We start from the raw sequence: 26,464 nt of genomic DNA on the forward strand, positions 1-26,464 counted from the left end.
TTCGGATAGAATATAGCTCAAAGGTGAGATGGACATACGAAAAGCTCCCCGTTGCTGGTTCTGAGCAGCGGGTAGAAGACGGCCAGTGAAAACCACGTGGCGCACAACTCCTGGTCAGCGGGTGAATACAAGGTGAATCCGTCTCCACACAGCTCCGCGCCGGACAATGGCATGCCCAGCAAGCTCGCAGTCAGCAGCACTGCGCCCATCATATCATCGATAAAGGCTACGCAGCCAGGATGCGCGTACAAAAAGCATATCGCTGGTACCTTCAGGCACAAGCATCCACTTGTTAGAGCGACGAATTTTAAGATGAGAATTGCCTGTCCATATATTACGCCACACATTTTCATAGCCATCATTCTCTACGCACACTCCGTGAGAGGATCTCGATGAGGAAAAAGCTTGTTGGCTCCACTTCTCTCGTTACAGTCGTGGGCATCTTTGTAGACTTACTCATTAAAGCAGGTATCTTGAGCCCTAATTTTATCGTGTTCCTTAGATTCGCACTTCAAAACATCAGTAACAACGATGGTTCGGCAATCAGAGCAAGCGATCCACCTGGCTACATACGTGACGCTCCCCAGAACGTAGCGACCAAGCTTCCCTGCAAGACTTCTACTATGCCGTAATATTACGATGCGTTGCCGCTCTCCTGCTGTTTCGAAAAAGGCAATTATATTCTGACAAAACAGTGTGCACTTCCTTACCTCTGAACCCTGCTTAGGGCAGCTTGTTTATTCAATGCGGCATTATTTATTCAAGCTCCATGAATTGAGGTTCCTTTAAGGACTGTAACGCTGCACAGCGAGAAAACGCGGTTATGTGCCAATTTTTAAGATCTCAAGGAAACACTAGGATTAAGAAAAAAGGAACCACATCAAAGCTGCATTGCAGCAAAATACAAATACGGATTTACCAGCTTGCTATACAATTACTAAATTTAAATTTATGCGCAAAATTTGATAAGAATATCTAAGTGGCCTTTATAAATTTTGTATTCCGAATCATTTTTTATTGAAGTGGACAATATGAAATTCCTCGGATATTGCTCAGTGTTCGACTTAAGAGCATTGGCTACGTGAGCATCAGGCAGCGCCATCTGCTTCATTCGTTTTGCACTACTATTGTGAAAAGGTCATCGGTGCGAATCCTAAACATATTTCAACTTCATCTCAATTAGTAATTTTAGTCACCGGAGCATGCCAGGTCATTTGATAGGACTCCGAAATCTACGTCAAACGGGAAGCATCCCTTCCAATACAAAAGCAGCGCCATCAACTATGTGGATTCGGACTAATATTGCGAATTACAAACGCATTCGCCATATACTGAACATTTATTCGTTGCAACAAATATAACGTATACATCTCATTAAGGTTGTTGGTGCGACTCTCACACATACTTTTTTTTTTCAAGTAGCAACTTTATTCTTTAGAAGGTGCCCATTTTTTTGTCCCCACCTTCAATATTCTGCGTCAAACGGGTGACACCCAAATCTTTTCTAAATAGTGGTCCTCGGACTGGTCCCACTTCGACGGCCAATATACTGGTACATATAAAGAAATCGAAGGTGTAATTACCAGCCGAAATGCTGTGCGCTCAGTATTGCTCTGCATCATGGTATGGTCACTTGATATCGATTTTACTGCCTTCTCGCCTCAGTTTGACCTTCATATCAGACATACGTGACCTTTGAAATATAAATTAGTAAGAGCTAACGCTTGTTAAAACTTGTGCAATTTAGGTTATCACTAAATCAAAGTACCTGAAAAATCTGCAGTCAAAACCCACTCTAGTATCGCGATCTACTGCCATTTTTCAAAGTATGGCGAAGATTACCTACAACACTTGCCTTGTGTACAGCCTGAGTGATTTGAGCTGCTTTCGACACTCCCCCCCCCCCCCCCCCCCCCACTTGTCCAAGTGACAGTGGCGGGAGAGCAAAATTAAGAGTCTATAAAAATCTAGCGCTTACTAGGGATGCTGAGCCGCAGGTCCTCCCACGAAGGTCGGAGGCCGTGAATCACGTGACCAGCAAACGTTCCAATACCAGAGTAGCTGGCGCGGCTCACAACGAAGGGACGCTCTCGCGAGAGCTGGGTCAGAACGCTGATCATGCGAGGCAAGAGGTGACCCCAACGGCGTTAATACACTGTTTCTAAGCACAAATCTACCGCCTCCTCCCGTGCACATTCTATCCACGCTCTCGCTAATCGAGGTAGCGGCGAAAGAAAATAGAGAGCAGTCAGCAGGTATGTTCTACGTAACTGTTGTTCCTCTTACATTTAAGGCACTTGCTCTTGTCAGCAGGGGACAAGTGGGCTCACCCGTAGGCCGCCTGCGCTTGTGTGTAGGGGAGCGCGTTGTGCGCGACCAGGTGGGGCCCCGATCCAAGCTGCTGGGACATGCACAGTGTGCCCGAGTCTAGACGGCCCTCAGAGAGCAGGACCTTCGGGGTGTAGGGCAGGATATCCCAACCGTCCATGGGACATCCATTGGGAGGTTCTCCGGTCCCCAGAGTGGGTTCGTTGAGGTCCTATACAGATCATGGAGACAAAGAAATGGAATGAACAAGGCTCCGGCCCTATCTGTTCCAACCCTAGCTGTCCTTAAGGCAGGCACAGGTCTTCTCCCCTGGAACTAACTATTCCTCCACGTACAACCACACACTACCCACTGTGATACGGACCACTCTTCTTCGATTACCGGATGTAGACAAGAGGGTATGAGCGTGCCAACAAAGGATAAAAAAGAATCATCGAAGACGTTACTTTGTTTCCAGCAAAAAAAAAAAAAAAATCAGAAAGCTTCGGCGAAATCCCTGAAATGCTTGACAAGAACTTAGCTTCCTTGCACAGTTTGTAGTACAATGCAAAGAAAAGGCGTGAACATGTTGGACAGGAAACATCCAGCACATTGCGTCGAAAGCAATCATAGCAAAGCGAGGAAAGGAAAGGCCTTTTATTTGAGCAGCGGAGAAGGCATGAAAACTATTCAAGGTGATGATACGTGATCTTTATCGTCCCCAAGAAGGGACATTTTATGTGTATTGTCGATGTATCAGGATCTAAGAGCATACGATTTCGGGGTCTTACAAGTCATTTTTGATGAGGTAGCACTTAGTGTTTCTAAAAACTATTTCACACAAAGCAAACTGAGTTCAGTAAAAAATATTACTCAGCTTTCTTAGCCAATCCATCATTTATCTACATATCTAGTCGATGGATTTCATGATTCAGATAGGCATGTTCCTCCAAAACTTAAACAGTGCGTGCCGGACAAGCACACGCCACAAAAAAAAATTCATCCGTTGATAGTGCACTTCAAAAGGAATTCCCAGGATTAGATATTTCTCAGTACCACCGTCGTTGTACAAAGAACGATGATGGCTTGCCGCCACACCAAGGCTTCTACGCTTTCCATAGGCAAAAGGCTGCTGTTCAGCGGTAATATAGTGCATATTTAAGAGTTAAACGATCTATGAAAACCCCTATACTCCGTGCCACCTTTTTCGCAGGACCGCAAAGGAGGCTATTCGATAACACGTAAAAAAACGTAAGTCGAAGCACTGAAACAGCTAGCACAAGAAATGACGATATGCTTTTTCGCCAGATGGTATGCGTGGTTCGATCCCTAGAGCCGCTGAGTACCAGTCTCACTTCAAATGCGATAAGCGCTGCTCAGGGCTGAGGCCGGGCAGTTTTATGCAGAAATGCCAAATGAACTGGATTTTCTGCTCCTCTTCCAGCGGAGCAACATTATATTAGAAATGGGCCTCTAGCTGTCCTTGTATCATTAGAATGAGAGTGCCATAAATTCTGATAATTCGAATACTTTTATCACGTTTCAGGATTACAAAAAAAAAAACTATATTTTGCTACTGCATCGAAATCCCTAGCAGGGTCGGCTTGGCCACAAAATTCTTGCTGTCCTGACTGTACGCTCGCTCTAGAACATGCAATCTTGGCCCCGTGAGTGACGATGGTGTTATTTTCAGAGGATCACTGGGGAGCCTTGGCCCAACAGCTACAGGGTTTTCGAGTCCAATGTGCGCATGTGGGGAGGGGGACTAAAATACCCGTAATCTCAAATATTCTGCTACAGGTAGAGACCACCATCAAGAAAGTAAAATGCTACACTTACTGAAAAACCGTTGGATGACTATACTGTACTGGACATCGTATCTGGCTGCTCCCGAATACGATGAAGATACTGCAGGCATCAGCAAACTGTCACGTTGCGAAGTCACATGAAAGAAATACGCTCTAAAACTGGCGTCATTCGGTCTGGTGTGGCACAACTGTCACTTGTTAGTTTGCTACATACTAAGAACGGCCGTGCGATACTTTAGGATCAATCGCCTTCTTTTTAAAAAAGGAAGCTCACCAACCACAGTCCGTCCATGGCAGACCGGGGATAGAGATTACTCATAACCTTGCTCAGGTACATATCGTATCGAGGGGACGATAAGTCCAGAACGTAGGTCGTTTTGTTCGGCGCAGACACCTGGAATAATAAAAAGATTGGAGTAACTTTAGCCATACTGAAGCATATAACAAAACAGCGTTAGTGGCCTACATCTTCGGCTCCCTTTGCTGATTCTTGTTTCCGTCCATTCGTTTTGCGAGCCTTTCTTTTTCTATAAATCAACAAACAATGTCAGCGTGGACCCGCCATAGCCGCAGGACAAAGTATGGCTATAAATATACTGTGCCTTACTTTCCAGAAAACACCCGACCACTTGAAATGTAACCTTGTGAGCCACCTTAGTGTGGCACTAAAGGGTCATGACCTTGACCCTTCAAACTTTGTATGACCCTTTACCTTTCAAACTTGGAGCTGAGAAAGTGGAAGTGGAGCAAGTGATTAATCGCGTGGGTGATGTAACATCGCACCATCGCGTGATGGAAGCAGCCATGACGTCAGTCGATGGATATAAGAACGAGGAGTAACCGCGCCTCGACTCATACCCACCCACGGCCTCCAGTGGCGGTGGTGCTGTGCTTAGCGCGTCGTACCGATGGAAATTAAATCGGGCTATGAAAGAGTTCTAGCAAGAGTAGCCCTGCTGTGAAGCCTTCGCTGAATACCATGTTTAACAATGCTAATTTGTTTTTGGGAGGCGACGTCCCGAAATATGACGTCATCAATGTGTTTATTAATCGCGAAATTTCTATGTGACCCTGTGGTGTTCGATGATCGTGCGCAGTAACGACATAGTGTTAGTGTTTTAACCCTTCACGACCCGTGAAGTGACGGTCGGCTAAGATAGCATTGATAATACAACACCACTGTGCGCAGCCAAAAGACTAACTCCTCACTCACCTTATCTTCGACGGACTCCTGCGTCAGGTTGGTGAGGATCACACCTAGATAAGTGGCCTCCCTCACTGCCAAATAGCAAACCGAAGACGAAGCAGATTGCTCGGTCAGGGTCGGCACCTGCACATAAAAGGTCCCTCGCCATTTAACTCTGGTACATTTATCTCGCTATAGGCTCTGCGAGATTTCTTATTCCACTTCTGGTGCGATGAGTGTTCAGTTCTTTTCATTGTTTATTGAATACTTCAGCGCGCAGTTACATGACAATGTTTTCGAGGGGGCGTTAACTGGAAAGCTAATTCTTTTCAAGGCGAAAGCCTTAAATGGTTCTTCGGGAAGAAGATCCTAATGTTTTCACGAGAAATGTGACATCAGTACTAAGTCAGCCTCATCAGGACTGTGACGTCGGTACTCCTGAGACTAACGAGCAGCCAGCATCAAATTTGAAAAGGCCTCTTCTCTTACCTGGCGTCACAGGTCAAAAACAGGCCAAGAACATTCTAATTTACGCCGAATTTCTTAGCAAGCTTCCTGCACGCAAATTTATTTAGTTGAAAAGGAAGTTCGATTAACATGAAGGAGAAAGCGGGAAGGAAAAGGGGGAAGGGGGGACCGAACCAACACCTTGCGATTTCGAGATGGGCACACTGACCAGAGGCTGTGAAAGTTCGTTGCTCCAAGATGAATAAAAGGGGCCCAAGTGAGTGCGCGCGATGGAGTCAGTCGTTCTGACACTCAATGATAGGGAAAATTCAAAAACAAAAATATAGGCTGAAAGTTAAATGTAGTAAGAACCCAATAAAAGAATCAGAAATAACAACGAGCCATGCCTGCTTTTTCCTTAAGAGCATATGAGCAGTCCTACGTGTAATTTTTGTATTATTTTTGCGCAACACCTGCAATTAACTTTGCCCAAAATGCCATTCTAATTCATTCCTAATAAGTATACCGCTATACAATGTAGATACGCATAAATTTCTCTATAAACACTGCAGTCATTTATTCGAATAATCAGTGCCTCAATGGTTCAAATCGCATTCTTCCTTAAAGGGTCGTAATTATTCAGCTCTTGGTAATAAAATTAAACGTCATTGATATTGTCACGTCTCGATTGAACGCCAAGGAGGACCCAAAGATAGGACGGGTTTAATAAATCAACCTGGACGAGTCTTGCGCTCCAACTTCCTTCTCTTCCAGGCTCGCGCTTGTGGGGCCCGGTCATCATCTTTGGCGTCGTCTTCTATGCGGCATTTGCCCCCCTCCTCAGGAAGCATCGTCCCGATGAGCATAAAAGGGAGTAGGGGGTCAAGGTCAGTCCGATTTGTACGGCTTCATGCGTACAACGTGGACGACGTCGGCTTGTTGCTGGCGTCGCTTTGAGGTCGACACCCCGTCTGGCACCACCTCATAAGTGACGTCGGTTAAACGTCGCTGGACAACATATGGCCCGAAATATCGCCGCAATAGTTTTTCGGAGAGTCCACGGCGGCGAATAGGCGTCCAGACCCACACTTTGTCGCCAGGTTCGTACATGACATGTCGGCGTCTATGATTGTAGCGTCGTGCATCATGCTCTTGCTGATTCTTGATCCGCACACGCGCTAGTTGGCGGGCTTCCTCTGCACGCTGAGCGATTTCCTCGGCGTCCTGATCGAGATCGTCGGTGTCGGCATTCGGGAGCAACATTGCATCCAGCATAGTTGTTACTGGTCGCCCGTGAAGGAGGCTGAATGGTGTCATACGAGTGGTGTCTTGGCGTGCCGTATTGTAGGCGAACGTGACGTAGGGAAGAATTTCGTCCCAATTCTTGTGGTTCACGTCAACGTACATGCAAAGCATGTCTGCAATGGTTTTATTGAGGCGTTCCGTCAACCCATTGGTTTGGGGGTGATAGGCTGTAGTTTTACGGTGACTGGTACCACTGAGGCGGAGAACGGTCTCCAAAAGTTCGGCCGTAAATGCAGTTCCTCGGTCAGTTATAATGAGCGCCGGAGCGCCATGCCTCAGGACAATGTTCTCCACGAAGAACCGAGCTGCTTCGGCGGCGGTACCCCTTGGCAGAGCCTTGGTCTCCGCGTAGCGGGTTAGATAATCGGTGGCGACAATTATCCATTTATTTCCGGCTGTCGACGTCGGAAATGGTCCCAGGAGGTCCATGCCGATTTGCTTAAAAGGTGTTGTTGGCACTTGAAGAGGATGGAGTAGGCCAGCTGGTTTTACAGGGGGTGACTTACGGCGCTGGCAGTCTATGCACGTACGTACATAGTGTTTCACTGTCGCAGGCAGTTTTGGCCAGTAGTATCCGTGCTGGACTCTAGCCAACGTGCGGGTGTAGCCTAGGTGACCGGCGGTTGGCTCGTCGTGACACGCTTGCAGAACTTCACTGCGGAGAACAGATGGGACGACGAGTAGATGACTGTTTCCCCCAGGGCGAAAGTTCTTCTTGTAAAGCACGTTGTTGCGAATAAAGAATGAAGAGATTACTCGGGTGAAAATCTTAGGCACAACGGTAGTTCGTTTTTCCAAGAAATCAATAAGAGGAAGCAATTCCTGGTCTTCTCGCTGCTGTTGGGAAAGCGTTGCGTCATCTATGACACCTAAAAACGCAGTGTCTTCATCGGTCATAGTGAAAGGTTCGACCGGCGCTCGCGAAAGGCAGTCAGCATCCGCGTGCTTTTTTCCAGATTTGTAAATAACTGCCATGTCGAATTCTTGTAATCGAAGGCTCCAACGCGCGAGTCTCCCTGAAGGGTCCTTTAGATTCGTCAGCCAACACAGCGAGTGATGGTCGCTAACTACTTGAAAGGGGCGAGCGTACAAATAAGGGCGGAACTTCATAACCGCCCATACCACTGCAAGGCATTCTTTTTCGGTTGCCGAGTAGTTCGCTTCTGCTTTAGATAAGGTCCTGCTGGCGTAAGCAATTACTTTTTCCACACCATCCTGGCGCTGCACCAGCACAGCACCTAAGCCCACGTTGCTGGCATCCGTATGAAGCAGTGTAGGGGCGTCGTCATCAAAGTGCGCCAGGACAGGTGGTGTCTGTAAACGTCTCCGCAGCTCATTAAACGCTTGTTCCTGTTCTTCACCCCAGTGAAAGACAGCATTGTCACGCGTCAGCGAAGTTAATGGCCAGGCAATTCGTGAGAAACCAGCAATAAACCGGCGGTAATAGGCGCAAAGACCCAGGAAACGCCGCAATGTCTTTTTGTCCGTAGGTGTCGGGAACTTGGCGACTGCGGAGAGCTTTTCAGGATCAGGCCGGACACCTTCTTGGCTAACGACGTGACCTAAGAATTGCAGCTCCTCGTACCCGAAGTGGCACTTCTCGGGTTTTAGTGTGAGGCCCGCAGATCGTATGGCCTGAAATACAGCTAGCAGACGGCGTAGATGCTCTTCAAATGTGGCCGAAAACACAATCACGTCGTCAAGATACACCAGGCATGTTTGCCACTTAAGTCCCGAGAGCACAGTATCCATCAACCTCTGAAATGTTGCTGGTGCTGAGCATAAACCGAACGGAAGGACCTTAAACTCATACAATCCATCGGGAGTGACGAATGCTGTCTTCTCCCGATCTCTCTCGTCTACTTCTATCTGCCAATATCCACTTTTCAAGTCCATTGATGAGAAGTAACGTGCATTTCGTAGGCGATCAAGGGAATCGTCGATGCGAGGAAGAGGGTACACGTCTTTTTTAGTTACTTGGTTGAGCTTGCGGTAATCTATGCAAAATCGTAAGCTGCCGTCCTTCTTTTTAACAAGTACCACGGGGGAAGCCCAGGGGCTCTGTGACGGCTGGATAACGTCGTCTCTAAGCATTTCGGCCACCTGGCGCTGAATGGCTGCACGTTCTTTCGGAGCTACACGGTAAGGATTTTGTCGAATCGGGCGAATCGAGTCATCCGTGATGATTCGATGTTTTGTCAAAGGCGTTTGGCCGATCCGCGATTCGGAAGCAAAGCAGTCTCGAAATTGATCTATGAGATCTAAAAGACGGTCCCGTTCTGAAGAAGACAAATTTGGACTCACATCGACGATGGTTACGGGCGTCTTGCACATTGATCCTTCCTGTTGCAGTGAGAAGCAGTGCTGCGCATTTGGTATGCTGTCGAAAAAGGCCACAGTTGTGCCTTTCGGAATTTGCTGACGCTCGTCGCTGAAGTTTGTCAGCAGCACTTCGGTCTGTCCATTGGTCAAGTTGACTAGCCCTCGAGCTATAGAAACACCTCGGCTTAGTACCAGGGCGACTGCCCTTTCGGCGATACCATCGCCGGTATGCGCCATGTCGCACTTCACTTCAACAAGAGAGCATGATCGCGGAGGTAATGTCACTGTCTCATTGGCGACGCGTAAGGGCATCAGTGGTACTTCCGCACAACCAAGGTCTTCATGATTGTTGGTGAAGGCAACGACGCTGTCACGAATGCTGATTACAGCCCCATGAAGACGCAGAAAGTCCATGCCCAAGATGAGATCTTTGCAACAGTCAGGGAGAATAACGAAGCTGCCAACAAACACCGCGTTTCCTATTCCTATCCGGGCAGTGCACTTCCCTGTCGGTGCCAGTAGCTGGCCCCCAGCACTTCTTATTACTGGCCCAGTCCATTCGGTTTTTACTTTGCGCAGCGTGTCAGCCAGTTTCTGGCTAATAATTGAAAAATCCGCCCCGGTATCCACCAGAGCATGTACCTCCAGCCCATCAATGGAAACGGCGAGGTCAGCGCTAACAACGTTATCTGGGTTGCTCGTCTCTTTCGGCATTTTCGGCGGAAGTGCGGCAAGGTCAGCGGTATCAGCTTCGTTGTCGGGGCTGCTCATCTGATGCGGCATTTTCGGTGGTAATGTAGGCGGCATTTTCGGCGGTAGTGCGGCAATGTCAATACTAACGGCAGCGTCAGAAGCACGGGCTGTCGGCTGTTGCGGCGGTGGTGAGGGTTTTGACACTTTTAGACTGTGTGCAACCTCCCCTCGTGAGGTTGCGGCTGTTAGTTTCCCCGGTGAGGGCTAGGGGACCGCCGTCCGCCAACGTCAGCATTGCCACGACGCATAGGCGGGGAATAACGCTGTGGCGATGGGGAGGAGCGGCGGCGGAAGCCCGGGGATTCGGTTTCCCTGCTGACCGGAAGGCCGTCCTCGGCTTGGGCAGTGTCAGCGTCGAAGCGGCGGCGAGCAGAAGCAGACGGAAAGGCCTGCCCCTCTTCGCGGTAACGGCAGTACCGATATACGTGGCCAGGTTGTCCGCAGTAGAAACATAGTGGCCGGCTGTCATAACTGCGCCACCTGTCCGTTCGGCGTAGTTGAGAGCCCCTGGAAGGCGCCCACTGAGGCCCCTGGAAGAATCGCGTCTCCTGACGGCTTGGTGCGCTCGGTGAGGCGTGGTCTGGAGGCGGGCGACGTAGGACCGCGGCGTAGCTCTCAGATTGCGGCTCGTGATAAGGTGCAGGAATGTTGGCCGTGTAGTTGACCGGTTGTGGAACGCGGTATGGTGGTTCGGAAATGACTGCCGCGTTGTCGACTGGATGAAACTCGTTGCACTGGGCAGACGGTGTTAGGGAGCACCGAATTTCATTCCTTACAGCCTGCACGAGGGCCTCTGACGACTGAGCTTTCGTAACCGAAATTCGCTGCAACTCCTCAAGGACAATTTCTCTAATCATGTCTCGAAGAGTGGTCTGATCTGTTGCAGTCAGCGCCGCCGCAGTCGTCGGGGCACAGTTGACCGGTCGGTTGTACTGGCGGCACCGGTCTTGGAGGGCTCGTTCGATAGCCGTAGCGTCCTTAATGAACTCACTCACGGTTTTAGGTGGGTTGCGTACTAAGCCGGCAAACACCTGTTCTTTGACACCGTGCATAAGATGCCGTAACTTCTTTGGCTCACTCATATCAGGGTCGGCACGGCGAAAAAGGCGAGCCATGTCTTCCGCAAACATAGCCACGCTCTCATTCGGCTTCTGGACACGCACTTCAAGCAGGCGCAGCGCATTGTCGCGTCGATCAGTTCTCGCAAAGGTGTCTACAAGCTGGCGGCGGAAGTCGTTCCATGTGGATAAGCTGGCCTCGTGGTTTTCAAACCACGTTCTAGCATTATCCTGAAGGGCAAAATAAACATTGCAAAGCTTGTGATCTTCGCTCCACTGATTAATCTTGGCCACTCGCTCAAACTGGTCAAGCCAGTCCTCGACATCTTCAAACGCTTCCCCGCGAAAGCACTCTGGCACCTTGGTGTTCTGAAGAGTCACCGGCGTAGGGTTGGGATGTGCCATGGCTTGGGAGACCTGATGGACTTGGTCGTTTGAAGAGTCGCTTGGCAGATAGTTGTACTCCGGGGCTAGGCCTAGAAGGCGGCGGCTAGCGCGATGTACAGGCGTGTCGATGTCTGGGATTCGCTGTGGACTGCCGGAAGGAGTCTTATGCATACCCCAGCGTGCTCCACCAGTGTCACGTCTCGATTGAACGCCAAGGAGGACCCAAAGATAGGACGGGTTTAATAAATCAACCTGGACGAGTCTTGCGCTCCAACTTCCTTCTCTTCCAGGCTCGCGCTTGTGGGGCCCGGTCATCATCTTTGGCGTCGTCTTCTATGCGGCAATATTGTTACGGGGATGTACTTAATGTAACGGCACTGCGATGGGCTGAACTCGACGCTAAGACTTCAGTAGCCGTGCAGAATCCACTCTCTCAGCGTCGTCTTCTTTCTCAACGCTTCGTCGTGCCCGCGTTCCTCGGTCGTCGTTTTTGTCAGTGAGCACATCACTTTGGTCCCGCGTTTCCCGGTAACAATATGTTCACACGAAACTAGCACAGCCAGGGCGCTCAGTACTCGATTGGCATGAAAAAGCTACCTCCATTTTTGTTGCGTATTGCAACAGCTACAACGACAACCGTCATTATGGTAGACCAACGTCTTTTCGTACGTCGTAAAGAGAGACGCGCGTCTACTCCTTGATTAGTAAGAATTCATTCCAGGTAAGCATGATGTACCAGGTTCATGAAATTTGCATTTCGAAATCACATGTCTCGTTCTCTTATTACTTCATTCAGTCCTGTAATGTGCAGCGGAGTACACCAAGGCTTTTGCAGGAATGTTCTGCGTTTGCCAACGCGGTCTACGTAAGTCATCTTGCTGTCCTTGTCTTTTGAGGATCTGAACGCAACCTCTTAGGGTAATGTCACGAACGAGCTCATGCAACAAGTACATTGACAGCGAAATAGCTTAAAAATGAAAAATCAATGTGAGTGCAAAGTTCGCGTAATCACAGCTCATGAATAACACTGCAATTATTCATCAAAATGAAAGGTGTATAAATGATGTACCTTTCGAGCGCTGACCTACGGGCTAGAAGAAAATCTTGAGCTTATGTTGCGTTATGTTGCGAGGTATGGAAAGGAAAATGATAGGCATAATTTTGTGAAGCCGTAATAGAGAAGAGTGAGTCAACAATGTGCTAGCAGTCATGGGCTTAGGAGCATTTACTTGTCCGCTTTAAGCGAGCACTTAGCACATGCAACGGAGATATTAACCATCAAAGGTATCGTGCACAGGTCTTCCTTTTCATTTATTGTTGAATACTTTAAAATATTTCAAAGCGACATTGACCCAGGCTTCGCCTTTATAGAAAACTATGCATTGTTTTATTCTTTGAGGGGGCTATTACAAGGGGCTCGTACTCACCAGCGTATGGACGACTCGGATGGACGGTCGGAGCCTGTTCATCTCGAAATACCGCGTATGCTCGCACTTATCCCTCTGCACATCCAGAGGCATCCAGGCGACGTCCTGGGCAGTGGGAATAATTTCCTAAACATATGATGGAAGAACTAATGCTCTCTTCTTTCGTTCGCGAGAGAATTTGAGATGTTAGAGCAAGTGTTCATCTTTTCTTTTTCTTTTTTTTTTAAGGCGAAAGCTTTTAATGCCTCCTCGTTCGTCGTGAACAAAAAGTGTCCGCGTTTCGCGGTGGAACCGAAAGTCGACCAAAAACACACTAACACCTATGAGGCCCAACTAAGGATTAGTAATAGTAGTGGCGGTAATAATGAACCTATCTACCAAATTTAACAACGAAACAATGATTAGTTAATTATCTATCATTATAATCACATTGGACGTCAAAATTGCATGTTCCAAAAAACAGCTCAAACAACCGGGGGCAAAAGGAAGAAAACACAGGAACAAGCGCTGACAGCAGCGCTTGTTCCTGTTTTCTTCCTTTCGTCCCCGTTTGTTCGTGCTATTTTTTTGGAAAATGTATCACCAACTCGCCCGCTTAGCTATCCTGTTAAAATTGCATGGAAGTCTATATAGTGGATAGGAAGTGACGTCACGGACGTCGACTGAGTAATTGCGACGGCTGCTACTGGGTGGCGTCGCCAGACTGCGCAGCCGCCATGCGGTGTGACAGGGAGCGGAGCAAGATGATTGATGGTTGTATCAGGCGCGCAACGACGGAATTACTTTAACGGCGCACCTGCTGTGTCAGTAGTCTGTGGGAAGGATGGCACGTGTCGCCATGTCTCCGAACAAAAAGTGCGTGAAAGATGCTGAGCGGAAGCTGGCAAAGCTTGAGGCTAAACGTCTGCGCACGGGATTACTGCCACGACCGTCACCACAAAGTCCTAGAACTAGGCGCAGGAAGCGACGTGAATGTATGCGTCTGAAACGTCTTAACGAATCTCCTCGTGCGAAGGCGAAGCAAGCTGAGAAACGCCGTGAGCGTTTGGCCAGCCGTGCGCATCCTTTCGCCTCTGACCGCTTTAGACAGTCAAAGTGACCCCCGAATTTTCGTTTGAGTGATTCAACATAGTTGCACAGACCAATTTGGAATGACTGGTGAACGGCTCTTGTTGGCAGGGACTCAGGCAAGCACTTACCAGGGCTTTATTTCTTTACCCCGTCAGCTTAGTGGAAAGGGCAATTAAAGAAAATAAATGAGAACCAACAGTATACGTCACCGACAAGCAGTTTTAGCTCCCTCCCCGGTAGCAAGCTTTTCATGCACAGCTGATAGAAGACAAACTTTCATTTGTATTACACCCACAAAGGTGTTATCATGACAGCTACTGTAGCGTACCAGACGTGTGAACAATGAAGGCTATGTTCTACATTTGAGCGCAGGATCATTTCCTACAATGTTTACGCAACAACGTTTTAAAATATTAAAGATTTGCCTCGCATTAAAAAGAAGATGTTTACACGCGTGATATTTAGTGCCTTAAGCATTAAAAAACATCATCCTTCTTTACGGTGACAGGGTAGCAATTTCTTGTTGTGAAAGATCTTACTTTTTTTATTTCCCAATGCCGGCCGCAGCAGCAACTTTGAGACAGACACAAAACGCTAAAGGCCCCCGTGGATTGTGAAAAGTTAGTGATTAATAAAACCCTTAGTGACTTAAGTTAATACAGAGTTCTCCACTACGATGCCCACATAGCCCATGTGGCGATTCGGTACATATATAATCCCCTATTAACCTTCAATTCGCTAGTGCTGCTTTTCTCATAACAAATATTATGAAATACAAGCCAATCTTAGTGCCAATTAAGTAAAAGCGAAGTTTTGTTGGCCTACTTCGGGGCAGACGTATGACAATAAGCGCAGCATTTTTTTTTACCTATTTCCAGATCGACATCTCAGAAGAACAAATGTATTTTTGTCCAATTTTTCGTATCTTCCTGCATCTCGGAACGGCAAGGCGAAATAATCATATATTCACATACGAAGTCGCATTTCGCACTTTATGCACTAATGTGGACTTCGCTTATTAGAACAGCGCCATTTTTGCTTCTTAGAATTACCGTCTTTTTTTTTTTTTTTTTTTTTTTTGCGCAGCCTAAAATCATTGCTGTAGTTGCCGATCACAAACTTGAATAGCATTTTTCTCATAACTACGTTCTCGTATGGCATGTCATTTGCCCAATAAGTTAAAAAAAAAAAACAGGAGCGAGGGAGCTGGAACGTCAACAGAAAGACGCAAGTGTGTTAGTTACAGTACAGGAAATACAAGCAAAGTTGACTAACAATTCCAAATAAGAGATCGTTATGACTTCGACGTGAAATTAATCCGCTCTATTACTGCGCTTCACCCGGCTAAAATCTTCTCGTATGTCTGTGTTATGTTTTACCTATTCCTTTCAGTATCACGGTAATGTCGACTAAGGAGCCAGTTGGAGCTTGTATCTTAATTTTTACAATATTTTTTTCTATCCTTTTTGTATGGCTAAGATTGCAGAAACCATAGAGCCGAACCTAAGAATTCCGCAATAAAAATTATAACCTTATCGATATTATAGCGGCGAAACTAAAGAGAAGAAAGAATCCAGCGGCGAACACACCACATGATAGTTTCCGTGTTTTAGCAGAGGCCACAGATGGTTCCCCTCCTCCAGCGTGGGTGGCGGAACGCGGGGCATTGTCGCATGCAGCCCAATTGCCCACAGCGGGGGCATGGCGGGCCGACCAACCACGTCCAAGTACTGGCGGACCACATCTGCCGGGGTGGGGCCCCCGAAAACAAACACGTCTACCTGACTGCCCAGAGACCGGAACGTCAGCGCCGGTGTGGTGTGACCCAACACCTCTGCAAAATACCGATGAAACGGGCTGCAATGTGACAGCCAATTCAAGTGCAGCCTTCGTGAAAGGTTTGAGGAGTAACACAGCGGTTACAGAAGCAGGAGATCTGCCGAGTGATGGCGCTGTTGCAAATGACACTGTAATGGTATCCATGTAATGGTATCCATCCGGAAGTTGATGCAGGCGCAGTCACTGTTCCTGAAGTTCTGGGGTTTAGAGATACCAGTGGCCGGGTGAATAAACCGGCGGTGGATGCTAGCAAAAAACGACTGGAAGATTGGTGGCTTAATAGCAGAGAAGTGACATAATGTTAATAATGTAGAAACAAAAATTTAATAAATAGAATGAGAGTATAGTTAACCAATCTAAAACAATAATTAAGATATAGGGAGAAAAATGAGCATGATAGCTACTGCTACCACCCCGTTTCAAAGGGGACGCTCCTACATTCCATTCCGTCCATCCACCCATCCATTGACGGTACGGAAAGCGCCAGGAGATACGGGTTGCTCATTTTGATTTTTCAAGATTTCATTGCCGGTAGAAGAACGAGAGTGAGAAGGACATGCCTCCTTACCTGGAACACTTTCCTATTGCGAAGATCGGGTAATCATGGCGGCAGTACTTCCTCTCCTTCCGCAATCCCGCAAAACTGCTAAAATATCCTTTCCTGAAGTTGTAGGTTTAAAGTTCGGCAGTAAAAATCTTGGATCTCTTACATTCTCTCCTAGTTAAAAGTACAGGAGAATATCAGTCGTGTCCATAACAAAATATTCGCACATGCATAGCGCTCTACAGTAGATATCCGCATGTACCTACTAAGGCTACAAAATTCAAGAGTGGTTTTTTTCAACGAAGCTTTTTATCAGCGAACTTATGTTTGTAATTACAGAGAATATCTTAATTGCTGCACTCGATTCAATACTACTATGACGAACAGTGCTGTTAAAGATGTTTCTCCTATTGGCTCAAGAATATGAGTACCGATTCACTCAATATACAAAGAAATAACTTTTGTGCTTACTTCATAACCGATGCGCTGGCTTTTTGCTCAACTATGAGTGCGAATCAGAGCGTCGCCCGGTACCCTCACTTGGCGCCGTAAAATTTGGTTTGAATATAGCTCAAGACTCACAATGCAATAACGCGAGCTATACAACTAAACTGCTTACCGTATATGGCGCTGGTGCGAAAATAGACCCCGAAACTGGTTCCCATTCGGTCGAATCCCATGTAGAAAGGATGGCTGCTATGGAAGATGTGACTGCTGTCGTTCTGCGACAGGGTTGAAAAATTCAAGCGTTTTATTATTTTTATTTTCACTCCGGATATTACCAATAAATGGGTCGCTGTCTCAACTAGTATTGTTCCGCCAGCTTGCATCAGACAACGGCGAGAGGCTTAAATAAATACATAAATACTGCATATTAAAGATCACCATCAAAGCCAAATATGCGCTCGCAACACCTATCACTCACATGGGGTATGTAAACTTCGCCGACTTTCGTTTTTACGTTATGAAAAGCTGCATAGGGCTACCTCTCTGGAAGCACTTGGTCCGGACCATTTCCATCACGCTCGAATATTTCCCTATTCGTATCTTGGAGTTTACAGCAATTTTTGACAAGTTGATAGTCAATAGCCGACCAAATAACATATAGGCGAAGCTAAAATGCTAGCGGGTATATAAATAAATTCCAACAACTTTCACTTCAGTTGAATTATGAAGACCGCTTAGGTCTTATTTGTTTTAATATCTGTTCATTTCTGCTGCTGAGACAGAGGCAGCACCCTCGTATTTCACTATCGCGAAAACAGTGGCCTGGTGATCCTTCCTGACGCTGAAAGCGTGCTAGTTGATAGTGTAGTTGATAAAGATCGCCACCTGGACTCTGCAGTGCGCCTTATGCCAGAGCTCATTGAGAAAGGTCTGGGACGGGTTCTTTTCCCGGTATCTTTCATCACATCATTTGCAGAACAATGAACGGGTCAGACTGCAGCAGTCATAATGGGTCAAGACATTAGAGCACGATAATTGACTTTCGTGCCATTTGGCGGATGGATCAGGGCTTCTCATTCCAAGCTTATGCTTAAGACAAAAAGTTATCCAGCGCCGCCTGAGGACACGGGCTTCGAAAGCCAGGCTTAAGCTTGAGATGAAATTGCAGGCGTGCGCCATTGTTAGTGTATTGCGATCATCAAAAGTGGCGGCTCCCGTTTTCAGACAGAGCGAATAAATAACTGAGAAGTGAAGAAGAGCGAGAGAAGGAATAAAATACTGGTGGAGCAAAACTACAGAGGATACACATTGCGAACAATCAAAGGAAGAGATATAATAAAGCTATAAGATATTAAGAAAGGAGCTGGCAGAATGTAATTTACCTAGAAATAAAGAATTGAACTTTTTTTTAGGTAGACAGAAAACACGTCTTAATACATCAAAGTGTCGTAACCAATTTATAAGGCGCCAAATATTCAGCAAGGCGGCTCTAGCCAACATCCCGATAAAGCGGAGGGCCCCGATAAATATCAATGCATCCTTCCACCCGTAACCACCATAAGGTAAAACCTGAAATTTGATGAGGAGTTCTCATAACTGATAAAATTTGAATGAAGGACTGTTTTCTCTGTTCTTCTGAAAATATTTAACATGCACTTATTTGGTGTCTTCAGTTTGCCGCATCTCCCATTGACCACGTCTTTAAATCAGCACATGCGAGTGGTTCAATGCGTACCAGGGCGAGGAGGTCCCTGTTGAAGGCTGCATGCGGCTTTGTGATGTTGCGCAGCAGCCTGCCTTTTCCCTCACCGAGGCCATACAGCTGCGTGGTGGGCACAAGCGTCACCAGCTGCACCAGCCGAGGAGTGTACACCAGCCGCGACAGATCGGTCTCGAAGCTGCGAAGACCGGCACCGCAATCCCTTTGGGCACAAGCACGACATTCTACTGTGTTTAAGCATAAGCTAGGCATATGAAAAGATAATCGTGTTGAAGCACGAAGAATTACAGGGCTACGAGATCGCAAAACATCGCTACGAATACGAATACAACTATGCGGGGAGTGGCTAGGAGTGGAGCACCACTGACTGTGAAAATTGTATCACCAACGGAGACTAATCCCAATGTGCTGAATGACCATCCTGCGTGCCGAAGAGCCTTTCAGGTGCCCACATGCTCGTGATCACGAACCTGCAAACAACGTGTTTTCCTCCAATATTCGCGGTACGTAAAGCGTTATGATTTGTGTAATCTGGTCGACATGTTTAGTGAAGACATTGCGTTCCTCGGCGAAACGAAACAGAATTCTAAGATATGGACTAAAGAATACTTTGAAAAAAATACAATAGTTTTCGTGCGACCGCAGAGACACAGCAGGAACAGGAGTCCTATATATTCAGCATATTGAATTCTCTTGTAGTTTTGTAGTACCTTTACGTATATCCGTAGTTTTTTCTGTAGTATTTTTTACAGCCTGCAGTTCTGTAGTACTTTTCTGAAGTAACTATGTTAAGCATATAAGCATTACAGGTTATGGGATTGCTTTTCAAAGGTGTATTGTTAAATCGTGTAGTACCTCATCGACATATCGCGGGTTCTGCCGCACGACCAAAAAAACAGATTGAAGTGCGCGAGACACATGATGACGGAGGATGAGGGATGTATTGATCACATCTAGACGACACAGGTCGCACGTCGATGGCTCAACGCGCGTCGTCACAGTCACCTGCCACCGGTGTCGAAGAACCGTGCCTAATCAAGCCCTCCCGACCCAGAAGCGTCAGCGCCTCACAGGCAAGCACCGGGATACTATCGGACCTGAACCCCAAGCTATCATACAAGGTTCGCTCATTCACGAACCCAACGGCCCCCTGGTGAACCAAGAGGGAGAACCGTATGCATCTGCTGCTGCTGCCCGAGTCTACGGCGGTCTCCCCGTTCCATTCCCTCGCGCGGCCTCGCGTCAAAACAATAACCCAATAAGGTCACCTCATCTGGAGGTGGTCCAATGAGGACGCGAGACCGGCACGGGAAGAACGGGAGAGAGGAATGAGTAACAGCAGTTTACAGAGGAGCGCCCTTCGAAAGGAGTCAGCAGCATCCCTGTTGTCCCCTCTCTGTAGCAGTGACGTCACAGGAGGTCTCTAACTGAGCAAAAACAAACGGCAGAGGGCGCATGTCCCGTGTCAGGGAGCCCAATCCACACAAGGTACTTCTGGTTCTGTGTCATAACAGAAAATTTTCAGTAATTTTCTCCTACGGCAAATAAGCGGAAGCCACGCATAAAAGCCGAGAGAAGCGCCTCACAGTATCTGTCCGTCACTGTGCCGGTAGACTACCACGTCACCCAGCTTCGAGGTGAACAAGCCGAGTGCTGGAGACGCAGGCTCCCGTAGCTGCGGAACAGCGGGAACCCCAGTGCGATGTATGTCTCCGGGTGACGTCACCTGCGTCGGTGGAGTCATACGTCGTGAAAGCGAAATCGCCAAGCAAACTCGAAGACGGTTTTGCTCAGCCCACTTTTTTGTTTCGAATGAGGCCCTCTAGCCAACTAGTTCTAGGATTTAACAAGATAAAAGATATCTTTTCAACGCAACATCAATCGAAGTCATGTTCCAAGGAAAACCGGTCGTCGGCGCCATGTCGAGAAACCTGTTTCATTGTTTCATCTTTCATTTCATTATTTTATTATTTATTTTATTACTATAACTAATTTCATTACTGGTTGAGAGGACAGAACGCCCCAGAGCCTTAACATTTAAAGAAAAATTATGTCTGATAGCAGAGAATGAACAAGCTGTACACAGAAGAGAATCACGAACAAGTCTTAAAAGACAAAATTCTAGTTTTGTGGTAGTCTCGTCTGTTCTCTGCTGTGACATGGTGTACTTAAAACGCCGTCATCACCAATCACGCCCACTGCAAAACAAAAACTGCTGTTATTGGCATCCAGTTAATCTTTTTAATGTCAGCTGCGGCCATTTTGCTTGTGATAATCCCCTGATCTCATCAGATCATTTCTTAGAATTCGATTTCACTGCCTAAGAGTGCCGTATAATTGTTTAGCTTCATTAATTGCCAAATCTTTCTTCATGTTCATTTTTTCTTCTTCATTACAGCCAAGATATCATTAGCACTTCGTTAATGATCGCGCTGTCTACACGTCCACTTGTTGAAACTTTGGCGTGGCTTGCGAATTGAGGCTCCCTCTCATTCCTACTTCAGTGCTCTTTCATTTTGTTAATGATTAGAAATACTTCGACTAAAAGGAAAGAACGGCTATAACGAAGTGACTTCGCAGTATCTTCCGGTTTAACCAGAGACAAACTTCTTATGCAAGACAAGTGCTCTGTATGTGCTCTCACCGTTAGCCGGGCGATCTGTGGGGTGTGCAGAGCTGCACTCACGTCGATCTCACTCGCATCCTCAGGAAGCCTCGAGGGCCGCACCCGACGCATGCGCAGGAGTGACAAGCCGCTGGGCGAGTCTTTCCACTGCGTAATCTTCGAAAGCGGCCCGGATTCATGCGCAGAATGGACAGAATAGCTTGAGTCAAAGTGTACTATTTGTAGAAAGTAAATGGGCCAGAAGGTTTCCTTCTAGGCTGTGATACCAGGGGCGTTTGGCGGTACCTGGTACTTGAGACCCAGCGTAGCGAAACGACACGTGGGCTAATGGATGCTTAAGATTAATTTTTCCAATCTTGGAGTTCTTTCAGGTACGTTAAAATAACACGAACGCATCCTGATGTCTGATATCATACCAATTGCCGGTATTTATTCACTAGTTTCGGGATGACAAAGAGACGCATAATTTGATCCATTGTGCATATCTTTCTCGTGCAGCACACAAACCTTTACCTCTCTTTACTACCCTCTCTAGACAAATATACTATTAGCGGACACTATTGAGCCTGCCTTCCTCGGACAGCACACACCTACACTCGTTATCCTGCACGTTCCCTCTTGCTAGCTGTCTAACTCGGATGTGCAAAGTATTTGCAAGGAGGCTGAGGGTCCGGGTAACCCTCACTAGGAAACCTCGGCACCAGCGTCATAGCTAGATTTTATCAACACTGCGCCTGTGTCCGAACTAGATAACACCTCCCTCAAACCGATGTGCTCAGACTACATCAGCGACGCCCAGAAACGTAATTGGTGCGGACACAAGTTTTTCACCCCAGCTCTTGGTCGATCAAATTATGCTCATAGCCGTAGCTTACGACCTTACTTGCAAACAATAATCATATTTCATATTTATATGTGACCCTCTGTAACATCTCATTATTGTTTTCACGGTTCGTGCCTTGTAACCCATTGTAGGAAAAACTTACGGGGTACACGTGACACCTGACAGCGTTAATGACTGCCATCTGTGGTTTCCCTTGCTGTTCCTCATTCGCATGCCTGTAGTTTCTGCTCATTTAATTCTTATCCCTTTAACTCATTCATCTAATCTGTGGCACAATTTTATCAGCGTGCAGTCCTAAGCTCCCACGCTATACAGCATACGTACTATAATGTCCCGCTTCAACCAATCCGTGCAAAAGCACCTACTTGGCCTAGGTGTATCGTCCCTTACTCCGATTCGAAAAGACATGGAAGGTTGATTGCTTTTCCACTCTCCTACCCCAAATAATAATTCCCAGCTGACAGCTCTTACCAATATTGTGTCACCGAAGAGTATCGTTAAACCACAACTCTCCGGCGTGACGTGTGCAGCGTATAGGTAAGAGTAGAGACAAAAGGTTTCGCAAGAAGGGTCAGGGGGTGGGCGACGAGTGATGGAGAGAGAGAAACCACAATCCCATATCAAAATCGAGAGGTGGGGAGAGTAAGGGGGGGGGGGGGGGGGGCGAATCTCGTACCTCTCGAACATCGATACGTACTGCGTCATGCAGCCAACCACTCGCACGACAAGAGCACGTCGGTGGCAACGGCTCCTCCGTTCTCTGGGTTAACACTACTGAAACGGATTCCAATGTATCATGAATCATACTGACCGTCTCAGAGTACTTTTACTTGTATTCCCTCGGTCGCAATGCAGCTGCCGTAGTAAGTAATCCGACACCGTTACCTTAATATTAGTTAATCAAGTCTAAAGGTGCTGAGCCACTGCTCTTGATATGGCTCTATTTATAGGGCCAGCCACCCATATTTCTAGAAAGTCTTTGTCGTCCCACCGAAGCTTAGCATTGTAACTGAAGGTACGAGAGTGAACATATGCGGCTGAGGAGCAAAGTTCGTGTTAAAAATAAACAGCTCAAACATAGAACACGACGGAAGACACTACAAGCATTTGTGTTCAGCAATCTAAGAACAGCGGTTTTGGTGACCGCCTTTGAATACCTGATATTCTAAGTGTATCGACACAAGCTAGGATCACCGTTTGCTGTGTCAGAGGTGACATCTTTCATCTAGCCATCTGGGAAAATGCCTCTAAGTTGAAGCGACACCGAAGAAATCACGATATTTTAGTTCTTATTACAAATCTATCATCCGGCTCTTCATGGCTCAGTCAATATTGGTTCGGTGCAGATTTGAGAATTTTTAACCGAAATGTGGATTTTAAAGGACGATTTTTTTCTAGCAGTCTATTCAAACAAATAACGTCATTTCCGAGAAATACTCCGTGATCGCCATCTGGGAGTAAATAGCGCTGTAGCCAAGATGAGTCCCAGAGATTTTCATTCAAACAATTATGTCCATGTCGTTGCTGTTTCATAGATGTAAGAAACAGGTGGGTGTGATATAGCTCCATTTCCGTCGTTTTTGTTCCCCCGCAAGCTTTGTTTGAGGACGAAGTATCAGAATGCGGTAATTAATATCTTCATACCTCCGACACTCAATATATTCTCAGCGCCCCTTTATTGCGTATTGTGTAATAGACATGCGTACGTACATCATCCTATATATGCACAGCAGTGCATTGCCGTTTGTACTGCCAACACTTGTACTGTATTGCTTGTATTAAGCAGTTGCCATTTGCAGTAAGACTGGCAGTACAGTTACAATGTGACTTTGCTACAGCTGTATCTTGTAGCATATATATCCTTCATTATTTGTATTCCCTATTCGAATGCGAGTGACTTCACCGCACTGTCACTCGTGACGGCAGTGCATTCCCCCTTCCAGCAAGCGGAGTGACCACGGCGCATCTCAATGACGTTCTGCGGAGCGTCATTGCATTTTGATCAATCAGTGTAACGCGGCGTAACGCCAAAGATGACGATGCGAACAATGCCGCAGCGCCAGGAAATATTCGCGTCTGAGATATCGTCCCTTTATATATAGCATTCATCCACGACACGCTTCGTTTCCCCATACCTTATACCCAACGAAACCAGCGGGGAAGTAGCAGGCCGGCTCATCCTTGCTCCAGGCTTTCTTGAGGTAGCAGCATCCGCGCCGCTCACACGAAGCGCGGTTCATTCCGGGGTCGGGGTGACAGTCGAAGCGCGCCGCCTCGTCCACGCTAGTGCAGGCCCTCGAGCGCGAGTCCCAAGGACGCTGCCGCTGGACGCCGATTTCGGGACCCTGATCGAGACTGCGATGAGGTAGGATGTCATGGCAACTGCTACGTTATAACGTTACAACTTCCTCAAGGTCGGCAGTAAAGGGTTGCTCCGAATGAATGTTTCGGTGTATTTTATGTGCACTTCCCGCACTCCACGACAAATGTCCTTGAATTCCTCTTTTATTCAATTCCAGTCCTGCGCCGTGATGAATCCCGCGAACCTGTGCTCTGTAGCCGAACAACACAGCCACAATTAAATTCCGCTTGTCACAGTGCGTCAGTCGCGAGCTGGACTGTTGACAGCTGTGTTTATTCAAGGCTGAATTGCGTCATCTTTGAATTGGATTTAACACAGTTCCTACTATGATAATGAAAGGGCAATGCGAAGGACGGCGCACTGTTAAGTATACCCTCAATTCAAATAAATCAAAAAACGCCTACGAATTTCTTCCGATGCCCCCTTAGACCGTCTTATTGCTGCTGAGCAGCGAAGCATTAGGTTGCACCAAAAATTACAAAGGTTCAACGCTGCTGAACCAATTATTGAGCGAAAGAATTAGCTGCGGGTGACCGATCGTTCTTCTCTTTTTCTTCTTCCTCAGCCCACATATAAAGCCCCGCTTTAAGCAAGCCCTATGAACGTGCCTTAGTGGCCTATAGGGGTAACATGAATGCCAGTGTCCTATAGTAGGCTGATTCTGACATAACCGTCCCATGTGAAACGAGAGACCCAAGTTGGCAGCGCCTGCCAGCTCATCCCTCGCTTTTTTGTCACGTGGGGTGTGACGTCACATCGTCACGTGGGTAAGACGTGGGTACCGGCCGCGCTACGATGAATGCTAGAAACCTAGAGTAGTATTGCTTTCCCAATAAAAACAAATCTTATTCGCCACTTTTAGGTGTTGCTCGGTGGGGTCCATGTTCTTGTCGACGTTACAAGAGTCGCTACAAAGACCCGTGTCCTTGTGATTCAGACCTGCCTGAGCATATTGTCTTCAGGCAACAAGTCAACGCAAGGCCTAGCAGTTACCATACACTACGACATCCAGTAATACTATCCTGTTTACTAGCACTGGCTGTCCAGTACATTCCAATCTTTGACTTTTCCTTAATCTTATTTTTCTTTTGCGTCTTTAATATTTCCTGAAGAGACACCCCACCTGCGCTGTCACCGGGCTTGGTCCAACAATGGAAATAAACGGGAAGAGCATCTCCTGCGCTTTAGACGCGACCGACATTCATAAACCAGTGATTTTCACCTGCTACTCACAATATCAACCTCCCACTCTCTCTTCTCTTTCTCTCACAGTTTGCAAAAGCTGTCACACTGCACGTTCCTAGAGCGCACATGCAGCACAGAGCTTCCTCATTTCTGCCGGGCACAAGTCCAGCCGAACGGCAATTTTCAGGACAGCTGGCAATAAGGAATTAAAGGCAACAACGCTCACCGCTGAATCTTCAGCAGCAGAAGCATGCCGACGACTATTGTGCTCATGAACACGCTCAGGTGCACTTCCATCGGGATCGCCCGCACGTAGTCGGCAAGCCGAGAAAGGCGAGGCTCATACCGGAGGCGGTGATCTGCGATCAGACATCAAGCCAGTTTGAAGCATGGGCTCGCGATCAGCTGGGGTTCTGCATAGCTTGCCTTACCTTGTAGCAGGAGCGAAACGGAACTGCCCTGCCTGAACCATCATCTTCGTCGTCATTAACCTGCCCACTGCAGAGCGAAGGGGTCTGCCATGAAGACTCCACTCACTGCCCCCCCCCCTTTTTTTCTTCTTTTTTTTTCTTTCTTTTTGAAATAAAGTTCTCTCTCTCTCTCTCTCTCTCTCTCTCTCTCTCTCTCTCTCTCTCTCTCTCTCTCTCTCTCTCTCTCTCTCTGCTATATCGCTCCAATAAACTCGACCTTGCGTAAGTAAAGGCCACCTGTCCTAGCAAAGTACTAGCCTGACAGCCTCACCTGGCTCAATTATAACCCGAATGTGTTTGCCTTCTGAAAACCATTCTGTTACTATCATAAGGTGGGAGTTTATTTGTATAAAGGC

The 26,464-nt window shown here is 47.1% G+C and overlaps 1 protein-coding gene across 1 annotated transcript in view; it reads right to left on the minus strand.

Moving 5' to 3' along the window:
• LOC146189802 (lysosomal alpha-glucosidase-like) overlaps nucleotides 1–25,935 on the minus strand; it is a 36,560-nt gene extending 10,625 nt beyond the window's left edge. Inside the window, exons 1-13 of the mRNA XM_084605348.1 lie at nucleotides 25,865–25,935; nucleotides 24,227–24,446; nucleotides 21,266–21,403; nucleotides 20,208–20,347; nucleotides 18,637–18,799; nucleotides 17,074–17,176; nucleotides 15,661–15,905; nucleotides 13,001–13,105; nucleotides 5,329–5,445; nucleotides 4,390–4,509; nucleotides 2,331–2,539; nucleotides 1,979–2,112; nucleotides 39–199 (exon numbers count right to left, since the gene is read on the minus strand). Of these exons, the coding sequence (XP_084461474.1) occupies nucleotides 39–199; nucleotides 1,979–2,112; nucleotides 2,331–2,539; nucleotides 4,390–4,509; nucleotides 5,329–5,445; nucleotides 13,001–13,105; nucleotides 15,661–15,905; nucleotides 17,074–17,176; nucleotides 18,637–18,799; nucleotides 20,208–20,347; nucleotides 21,266–21,403; nucleotides 24,227–24,446; nucleotides 25,865–25,935 (1,926 nt within the window). The remainder of the gene's footprint in view (nucleotides 1–38; nucleotides 200–1,978; nucleotides 2,113–2,330; nucleotides 2,540–4,389; nucleotides 4,510–5,328; nucleotides 5,446–13,000; nucleotides 13,106–15,660; nucleotides 15,906–17,073; nucleotides 17,177–18,636; nucleotides 18,800–20,207; nucleotides 20,348–21,265; nucleotides 21,404–24,226; nucleotides 24,447–25,864) is intronic.
• Nucleotides 25,936–26,464: the final 529 nt, after the last annotated feature.

This window comes from Amblyomma maculatum, chromosome 5, assembly GCF_055883805.1.
Source record: "Amblyomma maculatum isolate TAMU_Amacu chromosome 5, ASM5588380v1, whole genome shotgun sequence".
In the NCBI taxonomy this organism is placed as follows: Eukaryota; Metazoa; Arthropoda; class Arachnida; order Ixodida; family Ixodidae; genus Amblyomma; species Amblyomma maculatum.